Below are 27,421 nucleotides of genomic sequence, written 5' to 3'. Positions count from 1 at the left end.
GGAAGGTGTTTTTCATTATGTCTACCATTTTGGATATTCAATATGGCCCTCTTGAACATCTTGGTATGGCTACAGTATTTGAAGGGATGGTTATATCAAAAGGGTGTTTTCATTATGTCTGCCATTTTGGATATTCAATATGGCCATCTTGAACATCTTATTATGGCTACAGTATTTGAAGAGACGGTTATATCAGAAGGGTTTTTTCATTATGTCTACCATTTTGAATGAATTGTCGTATTCACCTTTTGTTTTTTTTTTTTTGTGCTAAAAGATTTCTTCTGTGGCCTTGTCAAAATAGTATCACTTCTCCTGAATGGAAGGTCATATCTGAATTTTCACCAAAAGACTTCTTTTGACGTCTAACTGGTTCTGAATGAAAAAGTGCCAAAATAACAGCCAACATGGCCACCACAGTGGCCATCATGAAAATCTTGCTATTGCTTTTCTTCCTGATTTGATGGTCATGTTGATGATGTTTTTTTGTTATGGTGTCTTGTTTTTACCAAATGAAATGGTGCCAATCAGACCTCCAAGATGACTACCCAATTTTGTTATCACTACCTTTCCTAAATTGTCTTATATGTACTTGGTCCTAAACGAAAATAATGATGATTGCACCCCGATTGTGTCTGCTATGGTGGCCATTTTGAAAAGTTTGTTATTACTGTTTCTTCTGAGTGGAGAGTTATTCAGACATTTATGATAATGCACTTTGCTACATCCAAACATAAGTACCATGTTTTCTTGCTTATACATCAGTCAATCTGCAAACTGTACAGATCCAGATCTGCCATTGCATAATGCACCAGCAGAGCAGGGTCTGCATTTTGCTCAGAATAACCAGTAGAACAAACAATATAAACCCTGATCTGCAGGCACGTTATGCTACGGCTGATCAGGATCTTTGCTGGTTGCAGTTTGACTTATAAGCAAGTACATACAGTAATTTTTACCACCTGCAATCTTTGTTGTAGCTTCATTGTATGACCTGGACACTGAGGAGCTTGACAGATTGGAGCAGGAACTCTCAGGAGCAGAAGAAGCACTCCGCACTGCTGATCTTGATACCCAGTTGTCACGACTATCTGCAGCAAATGTACAGGTCAAGGAATGGGTTAATGAATACATGATTGACATTAAGCAGCTTGAGGCAGATGTAGAAAATGTGCGAGAAATTATGGAGGCACTTCCTGATGGCTGCTTTAAAAATATTGAGCTGGAAAATGTAGGGAAGTGAGGAATTGCATGAAGAAAATTGTGGGATGTCGCTGCCAGTTTTATTGCTCGCTGATGTGTACAGATTCTTTGTGATATTTGAATCTTCTCTTTGAAGAAATCATTTATGATTGTGCCATTTAGTTTGATAAAAAGAGACTGTAGCTGGGAAGGGTTGGGTTTTGCATTACACCATACACTTGTTGTTGCAAGGTGAGAAGGCTGTTTCAAATGGTTTCATACATTTTCTGTTTGTATCATGTACAATGGACATTTTATTGTAAGCACTTTCAATTTCTGGTGCCATAATTTGGCAGTTTTTGTTTTAAGAAAAAAGGCAATTGTAGACAGACTGCATGTAATCTATATTGGACTTTTTTGTTGTAAGTTAATTTATTGATTTTAGCAACATTTTAATTTTGGCATCTGTAATTTTTGCCATTATAGCCAGTATGAAGCCACTTCATATACAATTTGCTCATTTCAAAGAAAGTTGTTTTTAATGATGCTCAAATTCTGATTCCAAAATTTAAATTGGAACTAACTGGCAGATAGACAAGAAAATTCTTAGCTGGTAGATTTGTTTCAAGAATTTTATATGAGAACAATGAGTAATCAGGAAGCGTACTTTAATAGCTGGTTGCATTTGAATTTAAGAGACTGTATTGAAGGATTTTTCAATTCATTAACGATTTCCATTGTTTACATGCAAACAATGAAAACAGATATATATGAAGTTATGAACATCAAAACAAATGTTTGATATGGAATGTATTCATGTACTTCGAAGGAAGGTGTCTGTGGTTTTCTGAAGCATTTGCTCTAGTTTGACAGTTTTGGTTTTATTAAGTTTAATGGGTCAAGAACTCAAAAAGCTATGCCATTCTAACCTGTGGCTCTCTACCAGGTCTGACCCTCTGTTTTCTTCATCTGACTTCGATGAGGGGAGACCAGTGATATTAAACACTAAATCATTTTGGCAAACTACTGTTTATATCTTAAAATACATATACTAAAGTTCTGTCCACCTCTCCCAGTTCTACACTACAGTTTAGCTACATGGTTTCCTGGAATAGTTGTCTGTTCCTATAATATCTATCTCTCTACCACAATCTCTATCTCTATCATCCTTTAATAAGTTCATTATGGAGTTTCTCTGTTAAGTTCCCATCTCATATCTTGTATCTCCCAACTCGATCTGTTCTATATCTCTTTGTCTTAAGTCTTTTATGTCTGTGTCTGCTTCTGTCTTTTCTCTTATTGTATTTATCTGTTTGTATGTGTAAACAAACACACCAACACCCACTTCCCTTACAAATAGAATATGATTGGCATACTAAATGAATGGCAGCCTCCTTCCCCCCACAGACCATACCATAACTAATTGTGCTGAACTAGCATTACATATGACCCAGTTACCCAGATTTGTCATGATGCTGACCCATTTACCCAGATTGTCAAGACTTCCTGAATCCATCCAACTTGTCTTATTAGCTGTCCCTGATATTTATGTTTTCCAAATTCTCACCCCAACTTGTTAAATAGAAGCTTGAAACTGGTAACTTCAGACTGTTACTTCCTGTACATATAACCTTATAGATCTAAAGTTTTCCTGACACTAAAATGCCTTTGGTCATATCCTTCATATTTATTTCGTTCTGCAAAATTGTCATTAAGTTTACAGACATATAGAAAATGGGGACTTGAGACACAGAAAGAAATAGAGATAGGGAAATACAGAGATGCAAGATGGGGACTTCATAGAATAGAAGAGATAGAGTACCTAATAGATATTTAATGCATAGCTGCTAACCCTCACAATTTTAGCATGAATGTCACAACTTTTACAGCGATTTACAGATTCATGCTGCATGCAAAAAAATCACGAATTCCCCAATTCTCAAATATTTTAAATCTTTAATAAAATAACCAATTTCCTGTTAAGTGCTAGTCGTGATATAGGCAGTTGCCGAAAGGGTCCAGTATTGCTGGTTGTGATAGTAGTACAACTATAGCTGATTGATACAGTAAGCCCGGTAGCAATCATTTTAGCGTGTTTTAATCTATATGTATAAGAGTAGTTTTACAAATGCTTTTGAGAGAAACTGGGGCCTAACCCGAATTTTGCTCTGTGCATGCACCGCAAACACTGATTTAAATTAACATTTGGCACCACATATTGAAAATGTCTTCACCAGCAAGGAAAAAGAAGTGTATTGCAAAAGAAGTGAAGTTTAGTTTGGAATATACGAAAAATTGGCTGTGCATTCAGCCATCAAACACCGATATACATCATGCACATTGGTAGCAAAAAGCACATAGAGGATGGAAAAATTAAGAACTTGCAGCAGATTTCAGCTCTCGATGGAAGACCTGCAAGCTACCAATGCTGAAGCATTATTTGAGTTTTCTTGTTGAACACACTCTACCTTTATCAGCTGGAGACCTGCTAAATATTTGTTCCAACAAATATTCCCGGACTCAAACATCACTTCACAAATTCATGTCAAAATTCACTAATTTTTATCCCTCTTTTCATGAATTGTGACCCTGGAGAGTTGGCAGCTATGGTAATGGTGAGATATATATTATTACAGCAGACATCCATATGTTGAAACCATGTAGCTAAACCATATTAGAGAACTTGGAGAGGATGTCAGAACTTTCAAATGTGTATTTTTTTATATAAAAAGTTTGTCAAAATGACCTAGTGTTTTAATTATACCACTAAGGCCTCCCCTCTTCCAGAAGTTAGAATCAGCAGGTCAGACATGGTAAAGAACCTGGGGTCACACCATTACCTCCCATACCGTATATACTTGCTTATCAGATTAGTCCAACTGCAAACTGCACAGAACCAGGTCTACTGTTGAATAATATGCTAGCTGATCTGGATCTATGCAATTTGTTAGGAGTACTTATTAGAATAAGCGTAATTATTACAATAAGCCGCTTAGTACCAGATCAGGGTCTATGTTGTTTTCACTTGGACTTAACTTCTTGGTCAGTATATACAGTAATTATATGAAACAAGGCATTTTTATTCTGTTAGCTATGAATATTGGCATCGTTCTCCATAGTACCTCACCATGTCTTAAGTTAAAATTATTGATGCTGTGAAAATTATTTTATTGGCAGATGCTGTTGTTGTTACCATTAAATCTTAATTTTGAGTTTGAATTTACTCCCCCAAAAAAGAGTTATTTGATAATGCTTGAAAGTTGTGATCTAAACCACTAACTTAAAATAGGGTTTCTTGAATTTAGGCATTGTTCAGTTGTATAAGTCATTTAGCGTACAGTGTATTAGCAATTCATATATAATGAACAAATTTGAGTTTACATTTTAGCATAATAAAACAAACCTGTTAGATCTGTGTACTGGTGAGAACAGATAATTGTTTTGTTAAAAATATTTTCTTCAACAGGTTTAGCGATTCATGTTATGATGATTGACTGTGTATGATGTACTACATTGTGCCATTTGTCTCTTAACTCAATATACCCTAGAGATTTTCTTCTGAAATGGCGGTAGGAAAAGAAGTTTTTAGGTTACATTGGATTGCATCCAACAATTTTGCTTCTAAGAGATTTTCATTTAGCCAGATGCTTTAGTATATAAAGACATTGTTTTTGATTGGGTGTTTTGCTCATGCATGTGCAGAAGGGTGAATATTGGACATTTATTTTTCTTTGTGTCCTTGCCCCTTTTAACTCCAAATCTCAACCTTATCCTGCATTTTGCAAACGTTCATCCTAATGTTTGCATTTCGGATGAAACCAGTCTGCTTTGGATCTAAGGCCAAAGATCTTAAATCTAGGCACAAACTCAAAATTTCGAATCCAGTAAAAATAAACTTTCAGCCCAGAAAAATTGGGTTTCAGAAATTGTGTTTTTTTTCTGCTCTGTTTTTTTTTAATGTGAGTAGAAAGTTTTTTTTTTATGTGAGAAGAAAGTCTGCATTATTTGATATCATCATAGAACTAAATCTTTCAGTATTTCTGTATAGCAACCCGCTTTGGTGTGTACCTTAAATGATGTTAATGTTACAGTTTTAAGTAGGGTACTACCTCATGGCATGTAAACTTGGCATGTGGGGTTAATGAGTTAATGGAGAAATCAAGTAACAAAAATTGTCTTTTGTGTGTGGTGTCAGTCATTAATGATGGTTAAGGAGTGAGAAACTGATGACTTGATACAGAAAAGCCCAATTTGAAAATCTGTAAATATTCAGTTCTTTTTTTACATTTTTTATTTGGTCGTCTTAATTCAATGGATATTGACACCAATAGTCATCTAATATTAACAACCGCATTATCTGTTGAAGTAGTGAGCTCAAAATTTAAAACACAAGGTTTAGTGTAACAATATAGCAGAATTATTTTAGTATTGTAAAAGTAGGTTACTATAATGTAATAATTTGTAAAGGGATAAAGTATTTCAGCCAGCCTCCAGCTGCTAACAAGAAGGCTGTATTAAGGAATTTTATTTTTAATTTCTGATAATTTTCATTAATAATTAAAACTCTTTAATTTGGAGTCTCCAGATAGAAGAGTAAATTTCAAAGCAGTTTCCCCTTCTTTCATTTATGAATACATCAGTATGCTCAGAAATAGACCTTGAAATTTTTCCAGCTTTCTTTTGTTATACAGGTTTTGAAAGTTTTTATTTTGATAAAGCCTTGTAGAAAATTGGTGATATGTTTGAGAAGTTTGTAATATTTTTCAGTCGGGGGGGGGGGGGAGAATCTTTATTTTGTAGAATGCCATAGAAAAGAAAATAGGTCATTACTTTTTTCACGTTTGCCATGCATACTTGCTTATGAATTCAACTGCAAAGTGCACAGATCCAGACTGGTCATTGCATAATGCATTGCAGATCTGGGTCTATGTGTTTGTTAGGACTAATCACTAGAACAAGCAACATAGAATCTGATCTGCGAGTTCATTATGTTATGGCATATCACGGCCTATGTTGACAGTTGGACCTGATTTATAAGCAAATATATATGATACACAGTTCATAATTTTCACAGATCATGGACAAAAATTTGTTGAAAATAAAATTGGTGTATCCCCATCCAACCCAACTAAAACTTGTCATTTTACCTCTTCTTCTTTGTGCCAAACAGATATGGACCATTGCCAAATTTTACGAGAGTCAGTGGGAAATGTATCCTATTAGCTGTCTTGGGAAATATATCCTATTAGCTGTCATGGGAAATGTATCCCATTAGCTGTCATGGGAAATATAACTCATTATGGGTCACATTAGATAGCTTTTATGGCAGGTCATTTTTGACAATAACATTATTTTATTATAAGCATGGTCCAGTACAGATATTTTGAACGGTAGTACTGACCACAGTGCATACCTCAGTTATCAGAACAAGACTCATTTTGAGACCTCAGTTAATTTCACAATATCTTAATAATGTATCAGTAACTCTATTGCTGATCAGCTTTTGTAATATTGTAAATATTATTTTTCTTTGTGTAGTATTCATTAGAGCTAGATGGTTCTACTTCTTGTATTATCTGTCATTTTGTAAAAAAAAATGTCACTAAGCTAGATATGTAAGTTCATTTTTTTTTTCTTTTCATTTAATGTTTCTTTTAATTTAACACTGGCAGATTGAAAAGAGGTTGGTGAGAAGTTCTTTCATATATCATGCACATGGTCATATCATGATTGCTTAGGTAAAAAATTAAATGTTTTTTTCAAATGGTGCTTTTTTGTTTTTTACATTTTGTAAATGTTGCCCATGTCCCTTCATATTAATGCACTGTTCCATGTCACTTACGTTTATGACATTGTTTAGCTGTTGTTTACCCACCTTGCACTCATTTGTGAGTTCATGATGCAAATCAACATATGATCATTTATAAGATCACTGAATCATCTAAGAGATCTGATGGATTGTATGGAGTGTCTAATTTTCACATAAGACATAACGAGAATTAACTTCAAATGTGGCTAGATTCTAACAAATTGTTTAGAAAAAAGCAGAACTGTAGTTTATTTTTTCAGAGATTGTAAAGGTATTCCATTTAAGGTAGACTTGGGAATAGTAGAATGGCAATGCATGCACACAACTAGCACACACACAATGAAAGGTGTGGAAATTTGTTTTTTGTATGGGTTTTTGGTGTACCACTCCAACCTTGGCAAATTTAATGACAGTTGCTCACACCTCTCGCTTGAATTTTAGTGAAATATGCCAAATGGAATTTTTATCACATGGTTATAAGTAGCGTTCTCTCTCCATAAAAAGCTGTTTACTTAATGTATTCTCTCACTTAATGCTGTTTATTGTAACAGTGTTCTCTGTCCATGATGTTGTTTATAATAAAAGTGTTGCTGTTTACTATAAGTGTTCTCTCACCATTATAATGCTGTTCACTATAACTGTTACTACATGTACCATGTTGCATATGAGGTTGCATTATACTGGGGTTCAGATCATATAAGCCAAGTTCACCTGCAAAAACTGCACATACCCAGGTCTGCCATTACATAATGTGCCAGCAGATGATGGTATGTGCAGCATATTAGGAGTAATTAGTAGAACAAACAACAGAGACCCTGACCTAGCACATTATGCAGTGGCAGATCCAAAACTATGTTGTTTGCAGATGGAATCGGCTTATAGGTGAATATATATGGTAATACTTATCAATTACAAAATGTAATGGGATCAGTGACCATGTACATTTGTATATAAGGAACCATGTTATGCTGAGATGCCTTGTAATGAGGAAACACTGTATATCTGATCCTTAAGAACAATTCAGTCTTCTATTAATTGCAGTTGTTTTTGGCTATATAAATAGTTAAAAAGGAGATAGCAGTTTCATATAAATAACACATTTCCTGTTAAATATCTTGTAATGTTAAATTTCCTGTTAAATATCTTGTAATGTTAAATTTCCTGTTAAATATCTTGTAATGTTAAATTTCCTATTAAATATCTTGCCATGGTAAATACTTGTATAAAAGCAGGTATTCATTTTTCAAATGCTGTTCAACAACTAATATTGATATCAGTACTAATAAACTTAAGTGTTTTCACAGCTACAGACCTTTTAGTACAGATTAAGTGCTTGTTTAAATTTACGAAACAAAAAAAAATATTCATTTAGTTGGAAAGAATAGCGGTTTTATTAGACCAGGAAAAGTATTGGCACAGATTTATCTTCCAGAGCGCACTACCATTTTACATGCACTAATATTACTTGTTTTCTGTACACTTGGCACTGAACAGCTACTTTATTTCTTCTCACCCTCTTTGAATAGTCTAGATGACAATCAAACTTGATGCCAGTATGTCCTGTTGCATAAGAAAATCTACAATGTACTTGCTTCCTGTGCTAATTTAAAATCATTTGTTGAATATATGCATACATGTTTTTCTTAAATTGTTAGGGGGAAAAGACCCTCAGATAAAATAAAGGATTCAGCCAGAAAATAACTTCTGAGCATCCATAGTACATGATTATGGTTTCAGGTACCATTTATACTTGTGTAGAAGTTGAATCCAACTGCAAATAACATTGACCAAATAACAAATAACATTGCATAATGCACCAGCACATCAGGGTCATTGATGTTTGTAATACTGATTGCTCCTGTCAAACTGCAGAGAACTTGATCTGCCGTGTTTTATGCAGCAGTGGATCAAGGTTTGTGCAGTTAGCAGTTGGACTTGACTTCTAAGTGAGTATATGTTGTATCAGGTTAAAAACAATACACAGCAGCAAGTTTAAATTTGCTGCAGGTTTCATTATTTTGCTCTATGTGAAAAATCTGGTAGAAAATAATTGCTACCAAGAGTTTTTAAGTGAAATCACCCCAAGAGACTTTTGCATCCTGGTAAGCCATTTTGCTACCAGATCAAAAAGTAGATGGCAACAATTTGTTACCTTCTGTTCATGTTTACTTCTAGCCCTGTGTATGTATAATCTTTGATTGGTTGTGTGATAACTACATCTTTATATGGTCTTCCATGCATTTATCATTTCAGTCCCTAAGCATTTCACCGTAGTTTTGAGCTGGTGTAGTTTATATAGTAGCTAGTACATTTAGTAAGGTTTATGTTCATTACGTTACCGTTATAGTGAATTCCTAGGGCATTTATCTTTCAGGTTAACTGTTAGGATGCTTCACGATAATCTTGAAGAATTTATTCATCTCTTTCAGTACTGGATTTTATAGATAGAAAAGCACAAAGATACATGTACATAAAACTATATCAAATAGACCTAACCACTAGAGTTTCAAAACTGCATCAAATCCCTTCACAGAATGATGAACACATTCTATATTTAGAAATGTTATTTATTTATAGAATTAATCACTTACACAGTACTTGCCATGTCATTAAAATACACATATATTGTGCACAGTCTTGCAGTTACATTATTACCCATAGGTCCACAACTTCATGCCAACTGACCTATTTGCCATGCTCTCTCTCAGCTGTGTGGTCTGCTTCTGCTGACGATACTCCATCTCTAATGACTGGTCTGCTTTAATTGACTTCTCTGTCTCTAATATCTGGTCTGCCTCTATTGACTATTCCACATCTCTTATGTCTGGTCTTCTTCTGCTGACTATTCTCCATCTCTAATGTCTGGTCTGCCTCTATTGACTATTCCACATCTCTTATGTCTGGTCTTCTTCTGCTGACTATTCTCCATCTCAACTGTCTGGTCTGCTGCTATTGACTATTCCACATCTCTTATGTCTGGTCTTCTTCTGCTGACTATTCTCCATCTCATATGTCTGGTCTGCCTCTATTGACTATTCCACATCTCTAATATCTGGTCTGCCTCTATGGACTATTCCACATCTCTAATGTCTGGTATTCTGCTGACTATTCTCTATCTCAAATGTCTGGTCTGCCACTATTGACTATTCCACATCTCTTATGTCTGGTCTTCTTCTGCTGACTATTCTCCATCTCAAATGTCTGGTTTGCCTCTATTGACTAATCCACATCTCTTATGTCTGCTCTTCTGCTGCCGACTATTCCCCATCTCAAATGTCTGGTCTGTTTCTATTTTCTCTTCTCCATCTCTAATATTTGATCTTCCTATTCATCACTATTCACATGAAAGATTTTCATACATGCTTCAGCTGCATTGCTGACTCGTTACTTTAAAAATAAAAAATTGGGCCAAATGTAGAAATGTTATTGCAAGAATTTATATAGACAAGAAAACTTGTATAGGGGTCAGAACTCAGCAAGGACTTGTGCAAGTACTATAGGTTGGCTTGCAGTCTGATTGATCACAAATAGGCAATAATTCATTGACAGTTGTTGACAGGTCAGCTTGCTTTCTCAACCTCTACTGGACATTTTACCACTGACTTCTTCCAATCCCCAGCAACTCCAGTTGAACATTTTACATGGACTGTCCCCTTCCCTCCACAGCAAGTCCATTTGGACATTTTACCACCACTGTCCCCTTCCCCTCCAATGCAAGTCCATTTAGACATTTTACCACCACTGTCCCCTTCCCCTCCACAGCAAATTTATTTGATATGAATTTTTAAGGGGAGATGGACAACATGAATCTGATTTTTTTTTCATAAACAAACATGAAGTCCCCACTTTAGTTAGAAATTTTTGCTCAACAAAACAATTTGTAAAGTCTTGCTGTAAGAACAACTACATTACAGAGTGAACTGGAGATCTGATGGTTCATTTTGTTTTAAATAATTAGCCATTTTATACACGAGACTGATTATCTTCTCCATCATCCTTGGCCCAGTGCTAGTAATGTTGTATTTTTAAAGTTATTTCCAACAAGTAAGATTATGACAGTAATGTGTCTAGTGAACTGAACAAGGACTGATAAAATCCCATAGCCCAATGTGTCATGTAATTACTTGGATGTGTTAAGGATTGGCTTGGAGTAGCAGCTACAGGTTTAGGACCTTAAAATTTACAAGCACAGACTACATAACTCATTTTGACAAGGAGTGTACCAAAGGTACTTAATGTGGTTGTGTGTACAGTTTCATAATTTCCCCAAGGTTATTAGTCCAGTACACTAGATTATTTATAGCACAGAATCATCTGAATCTATTGTGTATTAGGAATTGATATTTCTACTTAACTGAATAGACTACATCCTTGTCCTGCAACCAGACTTGTTCCTGGAATTGAATTTTTGTAAAATTCCAGACTTGTCCTTCAATTCTGACTGGTTTTTGGAACTTTTGACTGGTGTATGTCAGGATAGTTATCTCGAACATAAAACAGCATGTGCAAAGATTACTGGGTAGATTCATTTCTTAGTATGTATACATAGCTTTATCCGTATTGATATTTATGTTTGCCCATTCAGATAAAATGTATTCACAATATACTACATTAATTCTAACAGAAACTGTATTTATATGTAATCTCATTTAGAGGAAGTGCCAAAAATCATATTTATACTTGTGATAATTTCAATTTTTATCTTGCATTCTGTATGTGTACAAGTTTTGTACTTTGTAGGACATGTTTCAGAAAGTCTGTATACAAGTCTATTTTCTTTCCTCATGCAAATGAGGAGTTTTCGTCTTTGTCTGTCTGAAGAAGATTTTAAAACTTTATATATAACATATGTATCCTTAAGGATGGAAAATAAATTGAAATCATTTTTTAAAAAAGCACCAAAAATGTTTTTCATTGCCGAGTAATACGAAATTCTTTGCAAACCATTTATTAATCTTATCGTAATAAATATCCATTATGGTATATAAATATATAACCATTATGGTATATAAATATGTAACCATTATGGTATATAAATATGTAACCATTATGGTATATAAATATATAACTATTATGGTATAAAAATATGTAACCATTATGATATAAATATGTAACCATTATGGTATATAAATATGCCCTTGTTGATAAGTGTTATGCTTCTCATACTGTAGATCTGTTACTGTTATAATCATTCAAATGCAAATCATATATTTAAATTATCTTTATCAACAGATTTGTACACAGTTCGAAAAGATAGTACTTTCTTATTTAGAGATATTCATTATCGTGGTGATTTAACTAGTTTTGAAAATGTTAGATTTACTCATTTCAGTTAGGACAATGTACATGACTCTTGTGGAAGATTACAAATGTACATGACTCTTGTGGAAGATTATAAATGTACATGACTTGTTGAAGATTACAAATGTACATGACTCTTGTGGAAGATTATAAATGTACATGACTTGTTAAGATTACAAATGTACATGACTCTTGTGCAAGACTACAAATGTACTTGATTCTTGTGAAAAACTGTACAGATCTTTTTCATTGATTTGGCTTTATCTGTATTATAATGAAACACATGTAGTCTTTTCCAGGTTAATTTTTTTAATCTATTTTGAGAGCACTAACATGGAGAAATCCACTGTTCTACATCTTGAATAACTTTCATTCAAAGAAAATTTTCTTGTATATATCATGTACATGAATTTTAACTTTGCATGGCATGAATGGGTAAGATATGTGCCTAGTCATACCTAACCATCATTTGGCCTTATTGATTTGATATTTGTAAGTTTGGCATTAGGAAATGTTCACCCTTATAGCAAATTTTAGTATTTTATAAAATAAAGCCATCCAAAATCTTTCTTTACTTGCTTTTTTCTTCAAGTTTGGTGTACTGTACATGTAGATGCAAGGTGACAAATTACAGTTTGCAGTCATTTAGTAAGTTTGTTTGAAATGCAGGTACGTATTGAATACTCAGAGTTTGTGAGTCATTACTGTTGTACCATAGAGTGAATCTTAAAAACCTGGTAGCTGTGTTCCATAAGGATGGCAGCAAATAATATTGTAGGACTCAATGTTCTCATTCAGTTCCTATAGTAAACCTATGAAAACACAATATTAAAAATTCAGTAACTTTAAATTTCTCAGTGCTCATGATCAAAAATATATTTATCAGTATAGATGAAATCTGGATGTTAGCTTCCGTGTAGAGAATATGAGCTGTGGCATTATCTGGACCTACATGTGTTTGAAACAGAAATGGAATTACATCAATATAATAATGTCTTTATTTTTTTCAGTTACAACTGGGATAAGCTCTCAAAAGATTCTTTTTTCTAGAAAATAACTTTCATTATCAACCAATCCTGGACAGCCAAACCCATCTATACTCTATTATATGTTCACCCATTTCCAGACTGGTTCCCATTTTTCCATACAGTTAGTCCATTGTGTCCTGTAGGTTAAGAATTGTACAGTATAAGCTGTTAGTGCATGGCATTAGATAGCAACAGCTGAAAGTTGATTGAATAGCCAGAAGAAGCTGATGATCATTGACATGGATGAAACTCCAGTGTACTTTATCTTGTTCCTGGATAGACAGTCAGTAAGAAGGGGATTAAAAGTGAAAATCTGCACGACTGGTACAGATAAAAAAAATCAAACTTTTGTCCTTGTAGTTTCAGCAGCAGATGTGTTACATCAAATGATAATTTTTCACAGCATGAGGGAGATTAAAAATATTCAGCAGCTAACAAAGAGGTAATGCTGTTGGCTAATGGTACAGGCTTTTTGTGCATGGCATTAGGTGACAACAGCCAACAATCAGTAGAAGTAGAACAATTAATGGAAAAATGTGTTATAGATGAGATCGCTGGAGAGAGAGGAAGTGGCAAGTAATGCATCTTACTGAAGAACCCAGATAATGAAACAGTTTTTAATGCCATGCAATTCTAGCTGACCATTTGTCAATCATTTTTTTTAAAAATCCTATAAATGACATGCAGTTCGGTTGAATCTAATCATCTTTCATGGAGAGCAATGCATATAATTATTTATACTGAATGTGGCCAGTCCAGATATGTTGAGAAAATTGACAGTAAACATATATTTATATCCCCTTACTAAATCATATATATATATATATATATATATATATATATATATATATATATATATATATATCCAGTATTAAGCATCAACCATGAAATATCCTCAGATCTATCATCAAATATGCAAATAATTATTTCTAAAAATAAATAACTGTCGAGAGATTTCATACCTTCTCTGTTTGAACACAAATCACAGCTAAGATGATTATGACTCCAAGTTTTAAAAATTATCATCCTCAAAGGAAGAGTCCCTAGATGGGACAAATGCTCTACAAGCTATGAAAATTTGTTGGTCTTGACAATACTACTTTCCCGACAGTGGCATTGATATTGTTATTGGTTTCGGTGGCAATGCAGGCTTTTAGCAAAAAGTATTTACGATCAGTTTGTCTGATGCTATTTTGTTTTTAACAAAAATCATGAAACTTTATGAATGTATTGATCTTCACGGGTACTAAAATCACCACAGATAAAAGCAGGTCATATTAACACTTTTCATGCTGTACCAAGTATGTGAACTGTATCCGTTTGGTACCGCTCCTCAGACACTCTGCATGTAATCATGAAATTCATGTTAAAGAGTACTATATGATAAAAGCAGGTCACAGTGACATACCATTTTCGTCTCATTACGTTATTACATATATGTAGAACTCCAACATGAACTTGTAGTCATAAAAAATAAATAGCATGTTTATTTAAGGACAAAATTTCACAGTGAATTCTCTTTCCTTGCTCTAGTGACTTTGCTGTGTACATGTATTTGGAATATGGCCCATCTGAGCACGAGAGTCATAACATTATGTATAATTCTTTTTACGAAGTTAATAGCAGGGAAAACATTCGTGTGGGACCAGATGTCTATTATTTTACCCAGTTTCTGTCATCTTTGGTTGATTTTATAAACGTTTGCCTAAAACATTTTGAATTCACTTAACATTCTGCTTTTACCAAAAAATCTTAGCCTTTGTCCTATTTTCCCAAATTATGTACCATTTGTTTAAAATATTCTATAACGACATTTTAAAGCATTTTCGTAAAGTTTCTAACTTTGGTTTTAAAATCTTGACTACTTCGCTAAACCTTCAGTGTTTGTGGCCCAGATTTGTTTATCAAAATAGTTGCATTAAGAACAGAAGCCTGATAAATATCGTACTGATAATTGGCCTGTAGAATACAAACCTTTACCACCTGCTGTTATTTTGCAAACAAACGATATTTTGATCACAGAGTTAGAACAGTTGAATACTGGTGAGTGATGTCAGTTGAAGATCTTAATAAAATAAAATCAGCCAATGAACCAGTGGGATGGATTGATTTCTTGTTACAATATAGCCAAGGACTGACAAGTGAAGGAATAGCGAAGCTAGAACAAAGTATTAGATGATACGTGGCTTCTAATTTAGATGCTTAAGTGCAAAATAGAAAAAGTATTACACAGTCTGATTAAGTTATTCAAGACACCGTTAAAAGGAAATCGATGAAAACCTTGCAACAAGATTTCAAACATGTATCATAGAATTAAAAAAATTAAGATTTCTGTTTTTACAAATGATAAGATCAGACGTTTTATTTAACTACTGTTTTTCTATACATTGTAGATAAATTTAATTGCTTAGGACTCATTTATAGCAACAGTGGTTCGTTTCTATGTGCCACAGATAATACTGCTTGCCAAGGTCACAAAGCAATGAACTTACATCTGAATAATATTATTAATAGAGTGAACATAACGTGTGATTTATTTGATTCTATTGTATCTCCAGTTTTGGCTCATTAATGTGAAATATGTTGATTTTTGAAAGTAGACATAGAAAATATTACAAGTTAAACTTTCTAGCAACAATATGTGTATGCAGAGTTGTACAGATAACCTCTTTATCTAAATGGAAATGTGCACATCATTAAGTACTGGTTCAAATTGCTAAACACAAAATATTATTGCTATGACTATAGGTCTTAAATCATGTAACAGAAAGTGAAACAACCTTCCTTAATAAAATCAACAGGAAATTGATTCCTCAACAACCCGAAGTGAAAATTCAACAGACAATTACAGTGTTTGTTTAATAAATCCCAAATAATCACGTCCTATCACCTGTTCCAAAAATGTGGAATGTTCTCAATGAATTCCAGTAGGCTTGAAGGTCCTGATATAACACAATGATGCAATCCAGATTGTCTTTAAACAAAGTTTATAATATTCTAAATCAGTGTGTAAAAATCCAGACGTGTATGAGCACTTTAGTAATTAAATGCATATTTGAAATAAATAATTCTTAAGTAAGTAAATCTGAACATTCTGATCAAAATGGATTCCCACAGACTGACCTAAAACAGGAATTAATTATTTGTTCATCAAATCACTAGTTATACACGTTTTCACTTAAGTCAATGTGAATCATTCCAACGGAAAATTCCAATCTAACAATAAACAAGACTGGGCCTAGAATATTCTGAACTCAAATGCTTTGCAAACAGTCTGCAACTTATAATCTTGGACAAAAGTTACTTATTTAAACGTTCTCTTTACATTATATAATGTACAGCTTACAATCATGGACAAAGGTTAAGCATACAATTAAATATATTAACATTATATTCTTTGAAAAGCAAACCAATTAAAGGTGACCGTTTGCGGAAGTAAGGATTAGATAAAGCATGTTTCTAAATGAGAAATATACTACTGAACTTGGGCTTTGGAGAAATTAGGTTTTACCTGAATTCAATCTAAATATCTTCTTTTAATATCATTTTAAGCAAACACTACTGAAACAAAAACTGCAGAATACATAAAGGTTCCTAAATCACTAAAAATGTCAGTTCACAAACGATAATTCTTCCTCGTTGAACTTGATAAACAACCTGCAAAATGTTCCCCAAAATAATTGAAAAACAAGCAGATATCTCAATAAAAATACTTAGCGAGAACAGCGTCAGGATTGCCCTTCCCAAGACTGCTTCTCAACCTAAATTTATTGACTTCTACCAAATGTCTGATAAAACTTTTGACACTTTCTATTAAAATTAATTGAGGTTGATAATCATTTTGATGAATGAATTAGTACAATCAACTCTAGAGGCTGGGGTGGTGGCAAATACATGTAGTGTGGTGGTGGTGGTGGTGTCTATCACTGAGTTAGAGTCTGCGTTTCCATCTACTAGTGTGAGAGTATTTACATTGATCCACCAGTGGCTAAATTTTCTTCCACTGTAAACATGGAGGCATATTTTCCACAGGTAAACTTTTCACCCAATTACATACCAAAACGTTTGAGTGGATGCATGTCACTGAGGAGTATGCTAAGCAAAATGGGTCATTTGACTTATCTTGTACTTTGCTGATTTTAGTTTATTATTATCTAAAATCTGGTTACTGGTAGTCATGAAATGATGTTTGGATCCATCTGTGTGTGATCTACTCCCGGGAAACAAGTAATGTTTCTGATAACCTATATTTAACGCTTCAATGATGGAGCGATTTACTTGTATATTAAAACACAATTAGAACTGCATCGCTTAACATACTGGGTAAAATTCATGGAAACAAAGTTTTAACCCACGTTTATTAATGTTGAATGAAAACAAAACACATTGCTCTGTATTCAAAGAATGTGGTATTCAAAGATTTTAGTTTTTTCACAAATTATTACAATGATGGGACTGATGCATTACTGGGCAAAAAAAATTTCAAGATAAGGACGATTTCTTCTTTTCAACTGTCAAGTGCTTAAGTCATCATTGATTTTTTTCAGCAGTAACAAAATTTTCAAATTAGCTGGCATGGTACACATATTGGATGTCATCCTGTCACCACTTGAATTCAGGACAAAGTAGATATCATTAGAAATATTTTGGTGAAAATTTCCATGTGAAAATGAATAATTATCATGCATTCAAGGTGAGTAGTGACAACATTATCAAGACAGTTGTTGTGGCAGCCATACTGGATGCAAGACTGGCACCATTTTAATTTAGGGCTTGGTGTGTAAACCCCAACATAAAGACCATGTGATGTGTGTGTGATATGAATTTTTTAACGCAGCTTTAACAATTTTTGTCATATCGCTACATTGTCTGCAATGTGACAGTTTATAGTGACATCTAGCACTGGGGCATCATGCTGCAGACATGTAGCATGATGTCCCACCCAGTCACTTTATCCTGACACCAGGCTGACCAGTCCTAACACTAACTTCTTAATGCTGAGCGCCATGCGAGCCAGCTGTTAGTACGATTTTTGTAAGCCTTTGGTATGACTTGGACGGGGATTGAACCCATGATCTCCCGCATTCAAGGCAGATGCTCTAACCACCAGGCCAACATAAAGACCAACTAGATCTCTTATCTTCTAGAGAAAACCCCATGTCAACACGACTTTCTGATCAAGTTAAGATTTCTAAGATTGCTATTATGGTGGCCGCATTGTATGTCAGACAAATATCATTTTAATTAGAACCAGCTAGACAGCAAAGGAAATCTTTAAGTGAAAACCCCATGTTAATACGACTATCCAATCTGGCTGAAATATTGGACATGATATGAGCACCATTTTTATTATCAATTAGACGTCAAAAGAAGTCTTGTCATGAAAATCCCATGTTAATACAACTATCCAATCTGGCTGAAATATTTGACATGATATGAGCACCATTTTTATTATCAACTAGACATCAAAAGAAGTCTTGTAGTGAAAATCCCATGCTGATATGAGCATTATGTCAGGCAGAGTTACAATAAGATTTTCAAGACCATTGTTGTGGTGGCCATATTGGAGATCATATCAGCACCATTTTCATCACAAGTCTTTACTGAAAACTCCATGTTGATAATGGCCATCCATTCAGAGGAGTTGCAATGGCAAGATTTTCAATATGGCCATTAGCATCATAACATGTGCAATGGATCCGTAGCTATATTGGTTACAATGACCTGCCGTAGTGAAATTGTAATATTTATGGAGAGGGCAGCAATTCCATCACATGGAACTGAATTGATTATGCATTTTGAGGACAAAACTATATATAGTTTACAACACACCTACTAAATAGCATCCACTTGTGTGCAAGGGTTTCCGATCTGTTATGGTTACAAAGGTAAATGGAAGGACTGATGGACGTACAGAAATGGAGATTACTACAGAATCGTGCATCTCGATTGTAACCCCTAATTTAAACTGGATAGAAACATGATCTAGTAACCCAAAAATACAGTATCATACATGCCAACCGCTGGCGAGGAAAAAGTGTACTCCAAGTGGACAAAAAGAGTGATCTGAGCAGAAAAAGAGCAATCCACATAACATGATAAAAATTCAATGAGCATATGTACAAAATGATTTATTTATCCCTCTGGACATTTAACATAAATTACTGCTTCAATATTTCATATATAACACTTTGAGCTTTAAAAAGCAAGTCTTTCATACTGCATTTCAAAACACTTTGTACCAGCTTAGAATGTTTTGCACACCAGTAGAGCACCAAGTGCTGGGTTTCAGAGCCTGGATCTGAATTCAGTTTTATTTTTGTTAACAATCTCACACAGTCAGCATTAGAATGGTAAAGAACCAATATTCCTTTCATATCCTGACAGAGGAAATTTATATCTTCTAGTTATTGGGTCTTTTAGCTGGGAAATAAGATGAAAAAAATCAACTCTGTTTGCATGCAGTACATTGTCAGGTAGAGTGCCAACTTGAAATTTCAGTTCTCCTTCTAATTTATCTGCAGCCTTTCCTGCAGCATGGTGCATCATATAACAAAGACATGCTGATATATACAATTGAGACATTTTTCAAAATAATAAATGCAACTCCTTTATGAATTCCAATCACTGATGAAGTATCAGCTGAAAAACTCATAGAGTTCTGCCAACTTACGTTTATTCAAAGCATTATCAAGTAAATAAAAAAGTTTTCTCCAGTGGAATCTACTGTTAATTCTGGTAATGGAAGAAAAGCACTCTGACTTTGCCCTTTTCATTGTCAAAGTCTCTTACACAGACTGTGTACAACTTTTTTTCTCATAATCACTACTCCTGTCTGTTGCAATACTAAATACCACTTTTCATGGCTTCTGCAATTTTACATTAAGTATCTTCTGCTTTAAACACCTAATAATATTAGATGATTTTGTTCTTGCACATGCCTATTTTCTGCAATTTTGTAATCAGGAAACATATATTTGAACAATGGACTAATCATCAATGTATGGTCTTCTACCACTGTTAAGAACTCAGTATATAACGCCTCTGCATTTATAAAATTTGTCTCCACATTTTAGTTCTGCTGTAAAAAAAAAAGTTACCTCAGTACTGGAGTTAGTAAAACAAGCTAATTCAAGGTTTCTTTGTTTTACCACCATGATCAATAGTAAAGTCCTTTCCACACAGCCTGCAAGGGGCGTGAAGCTGCCATAGAATTGAATGCTGTATTGTGCAATTCATGTATTCATCTCCGAGTCGGTTTTTCATCTTTTCCTAATTCATCTGTGAAATTGTATGAGAAACATTTTTGCTTTAACACACAGATCGACTAGAATAAATCGGACTTTTAACACCAAATACCTACAGACTGGTTCTGTACCAGATATGAATTAGAACAAAGAATATGCGAGCAAAGATTAAAAGTTAGAAAACCAGTCTGTTCTCTCCTAAGCCATACAGCTCCTATAAACAGAAACCGAGGTCAAAAGTTTTAAAGTTTCTTAGAAATTGGGCAGCTGCTATAAAAAGAAAATAATACTGTTAGGACAGTGCATACAAGTCTATGGACAAGTGTACTCTTATGTTGTAGTTACAAAGAAGCCATCTCTTCTACATAATGGTCTGTGGGATTGGAAGTTTATAAAAATTAGAAAACAAATTATTTCTGGGGGATGCGGATATACCGAAAATGCGTACCATCATGTTGGCCAATTCTGCGCAATTATGTAATTTCTGTAAACATTGGATCACAAGTTATTTTGTGTCCAAAATCCATTTTGTATCAAGAATGAACGATTGCAATTTAATTAAGAAAAGTGATATTCATAAAGTGTAATAAAATATTCGGCATTTTGACTCGAAATGCATACGAAAATATAATTTCTAAATGTCAACATGAAGACCCACTCTATGACCTTGATCCGGTAAACCAGAAAATCCAATTTACTATGCATCTTTTAGAATCATACAAATAAATACATTATATAAAAGATGGAAACATATACTTTAAAACAATACTGCATTTTATTTAAAGTTTCCATTCTTGCAAGAAGTTGTCCCACACATAAAATCATCTGCCACCAAACATGTAAACTTGTTGCTAGAATATATATTCTCAAGAAATTCACCCGCAGTCCGTTTATAAATATGTTAGTAATTTTCCACCATCAACAAGACATTGTAAACAAATTACATCCAATTCATTGTTGTTATCTTCCACATAATAGATTATTTTTTAAAATAAAATGCTGAACTTAACTTTTTTACAAGATCGGTTTTGTTTGCTTAATATAGTTGCCATTTATTGGCATTATTATGTTGCATTTTGTAAAATTAGCTATAAATCTGACCCAATTACTCGACTGAAATGCCGACAGAAACAGTCAAAAATAATGCATTTCATTTCTATAGCCCGATTTATGACACCTTTTCAATGATGTGCGCAGAATAGGCCAACAGATCTCAAGTCAGGAAAACACAGGGGTGGTATCCCGTGTTCAAAATTAATATTATTTTGAACATAATACTCTGGTGACAATTGCCTCTTTTCAAATGGTAAGCACTGTTGTATATTATTTTCGTCAATCGGTCGAATTTGGCATGCGTTTTGCTTCAATATTGGAGACGAAAACCATAAGTGCACAGAAATGCCCGACAGTCTTATTTTTCACGATACAATTCTATGACTAATTGAGAAACTCATCTTGGCCTAATACAAGCTCTAATGAAGTACTATCTCAATCCTCTCAAGCATTTAAAGTCTTAGGAAACAAAAATTTTACCAGCAAATATGAATATAATGTTTTTGTTTTCTTAGATAATATTTCTCATGTAAATCATGCTTTTAAGGTACAATTAATTTTTGGTACAATTTTGCTACTTTTATAAAACATAACAGGCAATTCAAAATATAATAAGGGGAATGAATTGAACACAGCAGGGCTTAATAAACCTAACCCTGAATTTTATTAGGACAAAAAAAAAATTTCAGTAGATAACCTTAAATATTTGCAAAATGAAATAAAACAATTAAGACAATGAAAGATTTATTCTAATAGCATCATGACAATTACAAACATTGTACAAATACTACTAACAGACAACTGATAATATACATACATACATTTAAAACAAACAATTGGCTCCAGGATGGTACTTAGAAAAAGATAACATGTTACTTTACAATAAATGATACAAAAAAAACTGACAAATAAGAACATCACAGCATTATGATACAAAGCAAAATCGGTTGTGAAGATTCAACTGAATTTTCTCTGTAAATTTCAACAACATTTCAATATGTTATGAACTTAACTGCACACAATACAGCTAGAGCTATTAGTAATGGGTGCATCATGATGACACCCCCCCCCTTGCATTTCGCTCCAAGGTTTAAGAAGAACTTGTATTGGGAAACCAAAGTTCAGCATCTCTAGGCCATAGGCAATTCAAAATATAATAAGGGGAATGAATTGAACACAGCAGGGCTTAATAAACCTAACCCTGAATTTTATTAGGACAAAAAAAAAAATTTCAGTAGATAACCTTAAATATTTGCAAAATGAAATAAAACAATTAAGACAATGAAAGATTTATTCTAATAGCATCATGACAATTACAAACATTGTACAAATACTACTAACAGACAACTGATAATATACATACATACATTTAAAACAAACAATTGGCTCCAGGATGGTACTTAGAAAAAGATAACATGTTACTTTACAATAAATGATACAAAAAAACTGACAAATAAGAACATCACAGCATTATGATACAAAGCAAAATCGGTTGTGAAGATTCAACTGAATTTTCTCTGTAAATTTCAAAAACAATTCAATATGTTATGAACTTAACTGCACACAGTACAGCTAGAGCTATTAGTAATGGGTGCATCATGTAAGCTCAACTAGTACCAATGATAAACTTTTGGAGAGGGATAAATCTGATCGAAGGGCAGAACGTTTGCAATACCGGTCCCCAAAAGATGTAATAGTCAATTCACCTACCAGATGACATTTCACTCATGTGGAAGGGTTGCAGCGCTTTGGTGGGTTACAAATATGAATGAATGGACAGATGGAATGGCAATTATTAAAGGGCTCCTACAACTAGATGCTGGTCCCAGAGTACAATTTTCAAACCCTATATAACAACCAGAAATGTTTTAACAATGCTTAATTCTCTCTAATTCCCACATATATATCAAAATCTTTTCTTGTATGATTTAAGTTGGTCCTAACAATGGTTTATGAAAGTTTTAGAATGATAAGTTTTGTCCATACAACACAATTATGTCTAAAAATTGCCCCTTCCATTCATCCATACACCATCACCCCATTTCTTGATCTCTGTTCTCAACTCAATTGGAAACAAAAACTCATGGATTACACCGCAAAAGCCCTAAATGACCCAACAAACCTAGGAAAACTGAATTTTGGGAAGTACAGCACCAAATTAACCAGTAAACAATAATTGGATGATGTCTGCCAACTCAGACAATCATATTCATAAATCTTAAAAGACTGCTATACTATAATTATAACATAATCACATATTTCAAATAAAAAGAAAATTCACACAACAACGAACACTGTTTTTACTTGAATAGTATATTGTGTACCAAACAGCAGACAAGAAAGTTGATTGGTTGGTTGGGTTTTAATCACACTTTGAGAACATTAATTTCTCTCATGCTAAAGAAATGTGAGCTATCCATCTTTCCCAAGAATGCAATGAAACAGCCGACTTGGGCTGGCTTGAGATGGTACCACATCCATGACCTTTAGATCATGCGACTGATACTCTACCAACTGAACTATCATGGATTAAATGAACAGAAAAGCCTCAAATTTGTCGTTGCATAATGCGCTGACAGATCTGATTCAATACTGTTATAATGCAATCAAAAGTAGAACAAAATCCAAGAGCCTGATCTGGAAGTGCCTATGTCAATGGAGAGTTTGGGTCCAAACTGTTTGCAATTAGGTTCATCTTAAATATTAGCAAATATGTTAGAGAAAAGTGTCGACATTTTATTTCCTACCTTGTGGGAAGAATAATGTAAAAGTTCACTAAGTGAAAATTATCCATCCAGTAGAATTATTTACAACATACATCACAAACATACAGTTACTAATAATCATCTCCAAATGTAGAACCTTGATAAATGACAAAATGCAAATAAATGACAAATTTACAAATGGAATTATTCTTCGTTTTTGATGTCCACTGTGCTAGGAGATGAATCTCATCTTTGAAATGACCCAATTCTATTTGTGATCTCTGTAACGTATGCAACAGGAAAATAGAACAGAAAAAAAAAAATACCCTTAAAAGCTGACAGCAATATTTAAATGTAGTGTCATAATTTCTGAGAATATGAAGTAAATGAAATTCAAATCAGCATAGCAATACTCATGATAAAACTTTTCTTAATTTTACAATCAATCAATCAGCTGCACACAAGACAATTAAAATGAGAAATCTACATCCTGTTTAAAATCTATCTCAGCCTCTTTAGTTCTGTTGGCCATCATGACAGAAGAGGTGGCTGTTTTCAGGTACTCTACGACATCTGAATGCTTCGGCAACTCTTCTCTTGGGGTGAGTGAATATTTCCCACTCTTGCCTGAACAACTTTTCAGGCATGTTGCCATCTCTGGTGGGCTCATCCGTGTATAAATCACCATATACATTTGCCCCTGGTGTTGTCGATTGTCGTAACGCAGATTTTTCTCCTTGGCCAAGTTGCGGATTTCTTTGCTCTCAGCCATCTGCATCCCTGGACCAAATATCAGTTCCTCAAGCACATATTTCTTTGAAAACTCATCTAATCTCTTTTCAACAGCTTTTATTATCCACTTATTTGCCTTAGGTTTACCATCTAAATCTATATCAGGCTCTTGTTTCACCTCTCCACTAGCTTTCTGAAGTGATTCAGCCTCTGTTTCAATAGTAGACCACGGAATCCAGTGCTTGGAATCATCAAGCTTTGTAATCTAATGTTAAAAATAAGAATCAGATATCAATAAAAATGTGTCCTGTGTATGAAAACATCACAGTTTATTGTTTTTACAGCATGAGGTTCTCCACATACAGTAAAAACAAGGACTGTGTAATGCCTATTTCTGCTTTTATCACAAGGTAAATACCAAATCTAGGATTTTCACATTTAACTGTGAGGTTAACAGCCATCGCATTTGACCGAGACAGTATGGGACAAAACCAATTCCACTCAGGACTACAACATTATGTGCATTTCCAAGATCATGGATACCTCTGCTACTGGTGGACTTAAAAGCAAAAACAAGTATGGAAAAAGTTTATCCTAGAGCAGCCAGATGAACATATGTAAATGAGGTAATAATTAAAATATCTCCAGTGTAAATAATCAGCCATTATAATTTTTTAATCTGATGACGAGAGCAAAATAATTTGAAAATTTGGGCTATTTTTTATACCGCCATTTTGTTACATCATCACCACCATTTACTTGGTAGCAGCTCTATGTAATTTTAGCAACAAAATACATTAATATGAGCTTATTAAAGACAAAATAACATATAATCAAAGCCACAAAAACATACCTTAAAAAATCGGCAAACTTTAAGACCTGGAAATATTAGTCACACATACAACTCACCATGTCCACCAAACCATGTACTATTTATTGTCCTGTATAATTACAACAAAGACACAAAGGAAGAAATAATAGTCAACAGATAATGAAACATGGAAGTCTTTATTACACAGCTACAGCCATAAGAAAGGCTATTATTTTGAAACATGAGTCTAAATTTTAATGTACTGAATTTGATGCCTGCAACATTATATGTGAAATCCATCAATTCACATGGGGAGCTCAAATAGGTCTTAAACATCTTGACTGTAGTGCATGAAACTACCTTATGTCAATGTTGTTGTTTTAGGGCTTAACACCATTTTTTCAGCACACGATAGGCTATACATGACAGCCAGTATTAATGGTGGAGGAAGAACCCGGGAAAACCCCAGAAAGAACCACCGACCCATGAGAAGCTACTGGCAAGCTTTCTCACATACCCACAATGGCTGAATGCGAGACTCAAACCCACGCAGACAGACATGAGATGGCAGTGATCCATAACGGAAAGCACTTTAGACCACTCGGTCACTTGGGGCCCCTCCTTATGTCAATAGAACATGTGCAGATATTGCCATCTGTCTACATGCACACTGTTCATGAATGCATAGAACCAAAGAAGCACCAATTTTGTTCAGGTAGCATAAGTTTCATCTATGTTAAAGGAAATGCAGTTCAATTAGATCATTGGTTATAGTAATTTTAAAGTTAGAATCAATGTTTCTGAAGAACAAATGTTTTTCACTGTAGATTTCAATAGACTTGGTCGAATCTGTAAAAATGGCAATTACGTTGCTAATCACATCATAATTTAAAAACATTTTCTAATTTTAACATAACCTGGAGATGAAGACATTAAAAGAATCCATCATAACCATTTTCATATTCTACTAACTCTCTCTCTCTTCACTCTATCATGCATTCATGTGTTCAATAAGCACATGGTCGCTTATATGTAGCAGGTCACATTAGGCATTCATATTAACTTAATTGAACAAAACCAAGTCACATGTGGTCATTATGCAGGGTGTAAACGCAAAAGAAATTCTGAAATTATTTAAACATCACAAACCAAAGTTTTCAATAATTCCTGCAGATTAATGCTACTTATGATCTGGAATTAATGCAATATGGAGGACATTGTGAAAACCTGAGAAATAAATTCCACGATGGAGAACTTTTTATTTTCTACTTAATACTGAGTAACAGTTGTCCAGGATGACTCAACTTCAGCTTAAAATTGACATTAAAATGTGGAAAACTTCAGCATGAGTGTTATGCATGGAGAAGAGTAAACCTATCAAATGTCCCTTATCTAATTCCTGTTGATATTACAATTCATTTAGTGATAACAAATTTTTCATGGTCACTGCAGTGGCTATATTGCACGTCCGTGTCACACCACTTTCATTTACTACCAACTAGACATCATAAGAAGTCATTTACAAAATTTATACAGCTGTCCAATCAGGAGGTGCA

At 34.0% G+C, this 27,421-nt stretch overlaps 2 protein-coding genes across 3 annotated transcripts in view; one reads left to right on the top strand and one right to left on the bottom strand.

Moving 5' to 3' along the window:
* The window catches only part of LOC149779090 (laminin subunit gamma-1-like), a 130,363-nt gene extending 117,506 nt beyond the window's left edge, over positions 1-12,857 (top strand). Inside the window, exon 27 of the mRNA XM_089939643.1 lies at positions 978-12,857. Within this exon, the coding sequence (XP_089795769.1) occupies positions 978-1,240 (263 nt within the window). The 3' untranslated portion in view covers positions 1,241-12,857. The remainder of the gene's footprint in view (positions 1-977) is intronic.
* A 9,487-nt stretch (positions 12,858-22,344) lies between these two features.
* Positions 22,345-27,421, bottom strand: part of LOC149779089 (uncharacterized) — a 29,214-nt gene continuing 24,137 nt past the window's right edge. For both annotated transcript variants that reach the window (XM_089939640.1, XM_089939641.1), the window contains one exon: positions 22,345-25,319. In XM_089939640.1, the coding sequence (XP_089795766.1) occupies positions 24,792-25,319 (528 nt within the window). In that variant the 3' untranslated portion in view covers positions 22,345-24,791. The remainder of the gene's footprint in view (positions 25,320-27,421) is intronic.

This window comes from Sinohyriopsis cumingii, chromosome 17 (genome assembly GCF_028554795.1).
Source record: "Sinohyriopsis cumingii isolate HCF-2022 chromosome 17, ASM2855479v2, whole genome shotgun sequence".
Classification (NCBI taxonomy): domain Eukaryota; kingdom Metazoa; phylum Mollusca; class Bivalvia; order Unionida; family Unionidae; genus Sinohyriopsis; species Sinohyriopsis cumingii.
The sequence above is the reverse complement of the archived record's forward strand: the minus strand, read 5'-3'. Positions and strand labels throughout refer to the sequence as shown.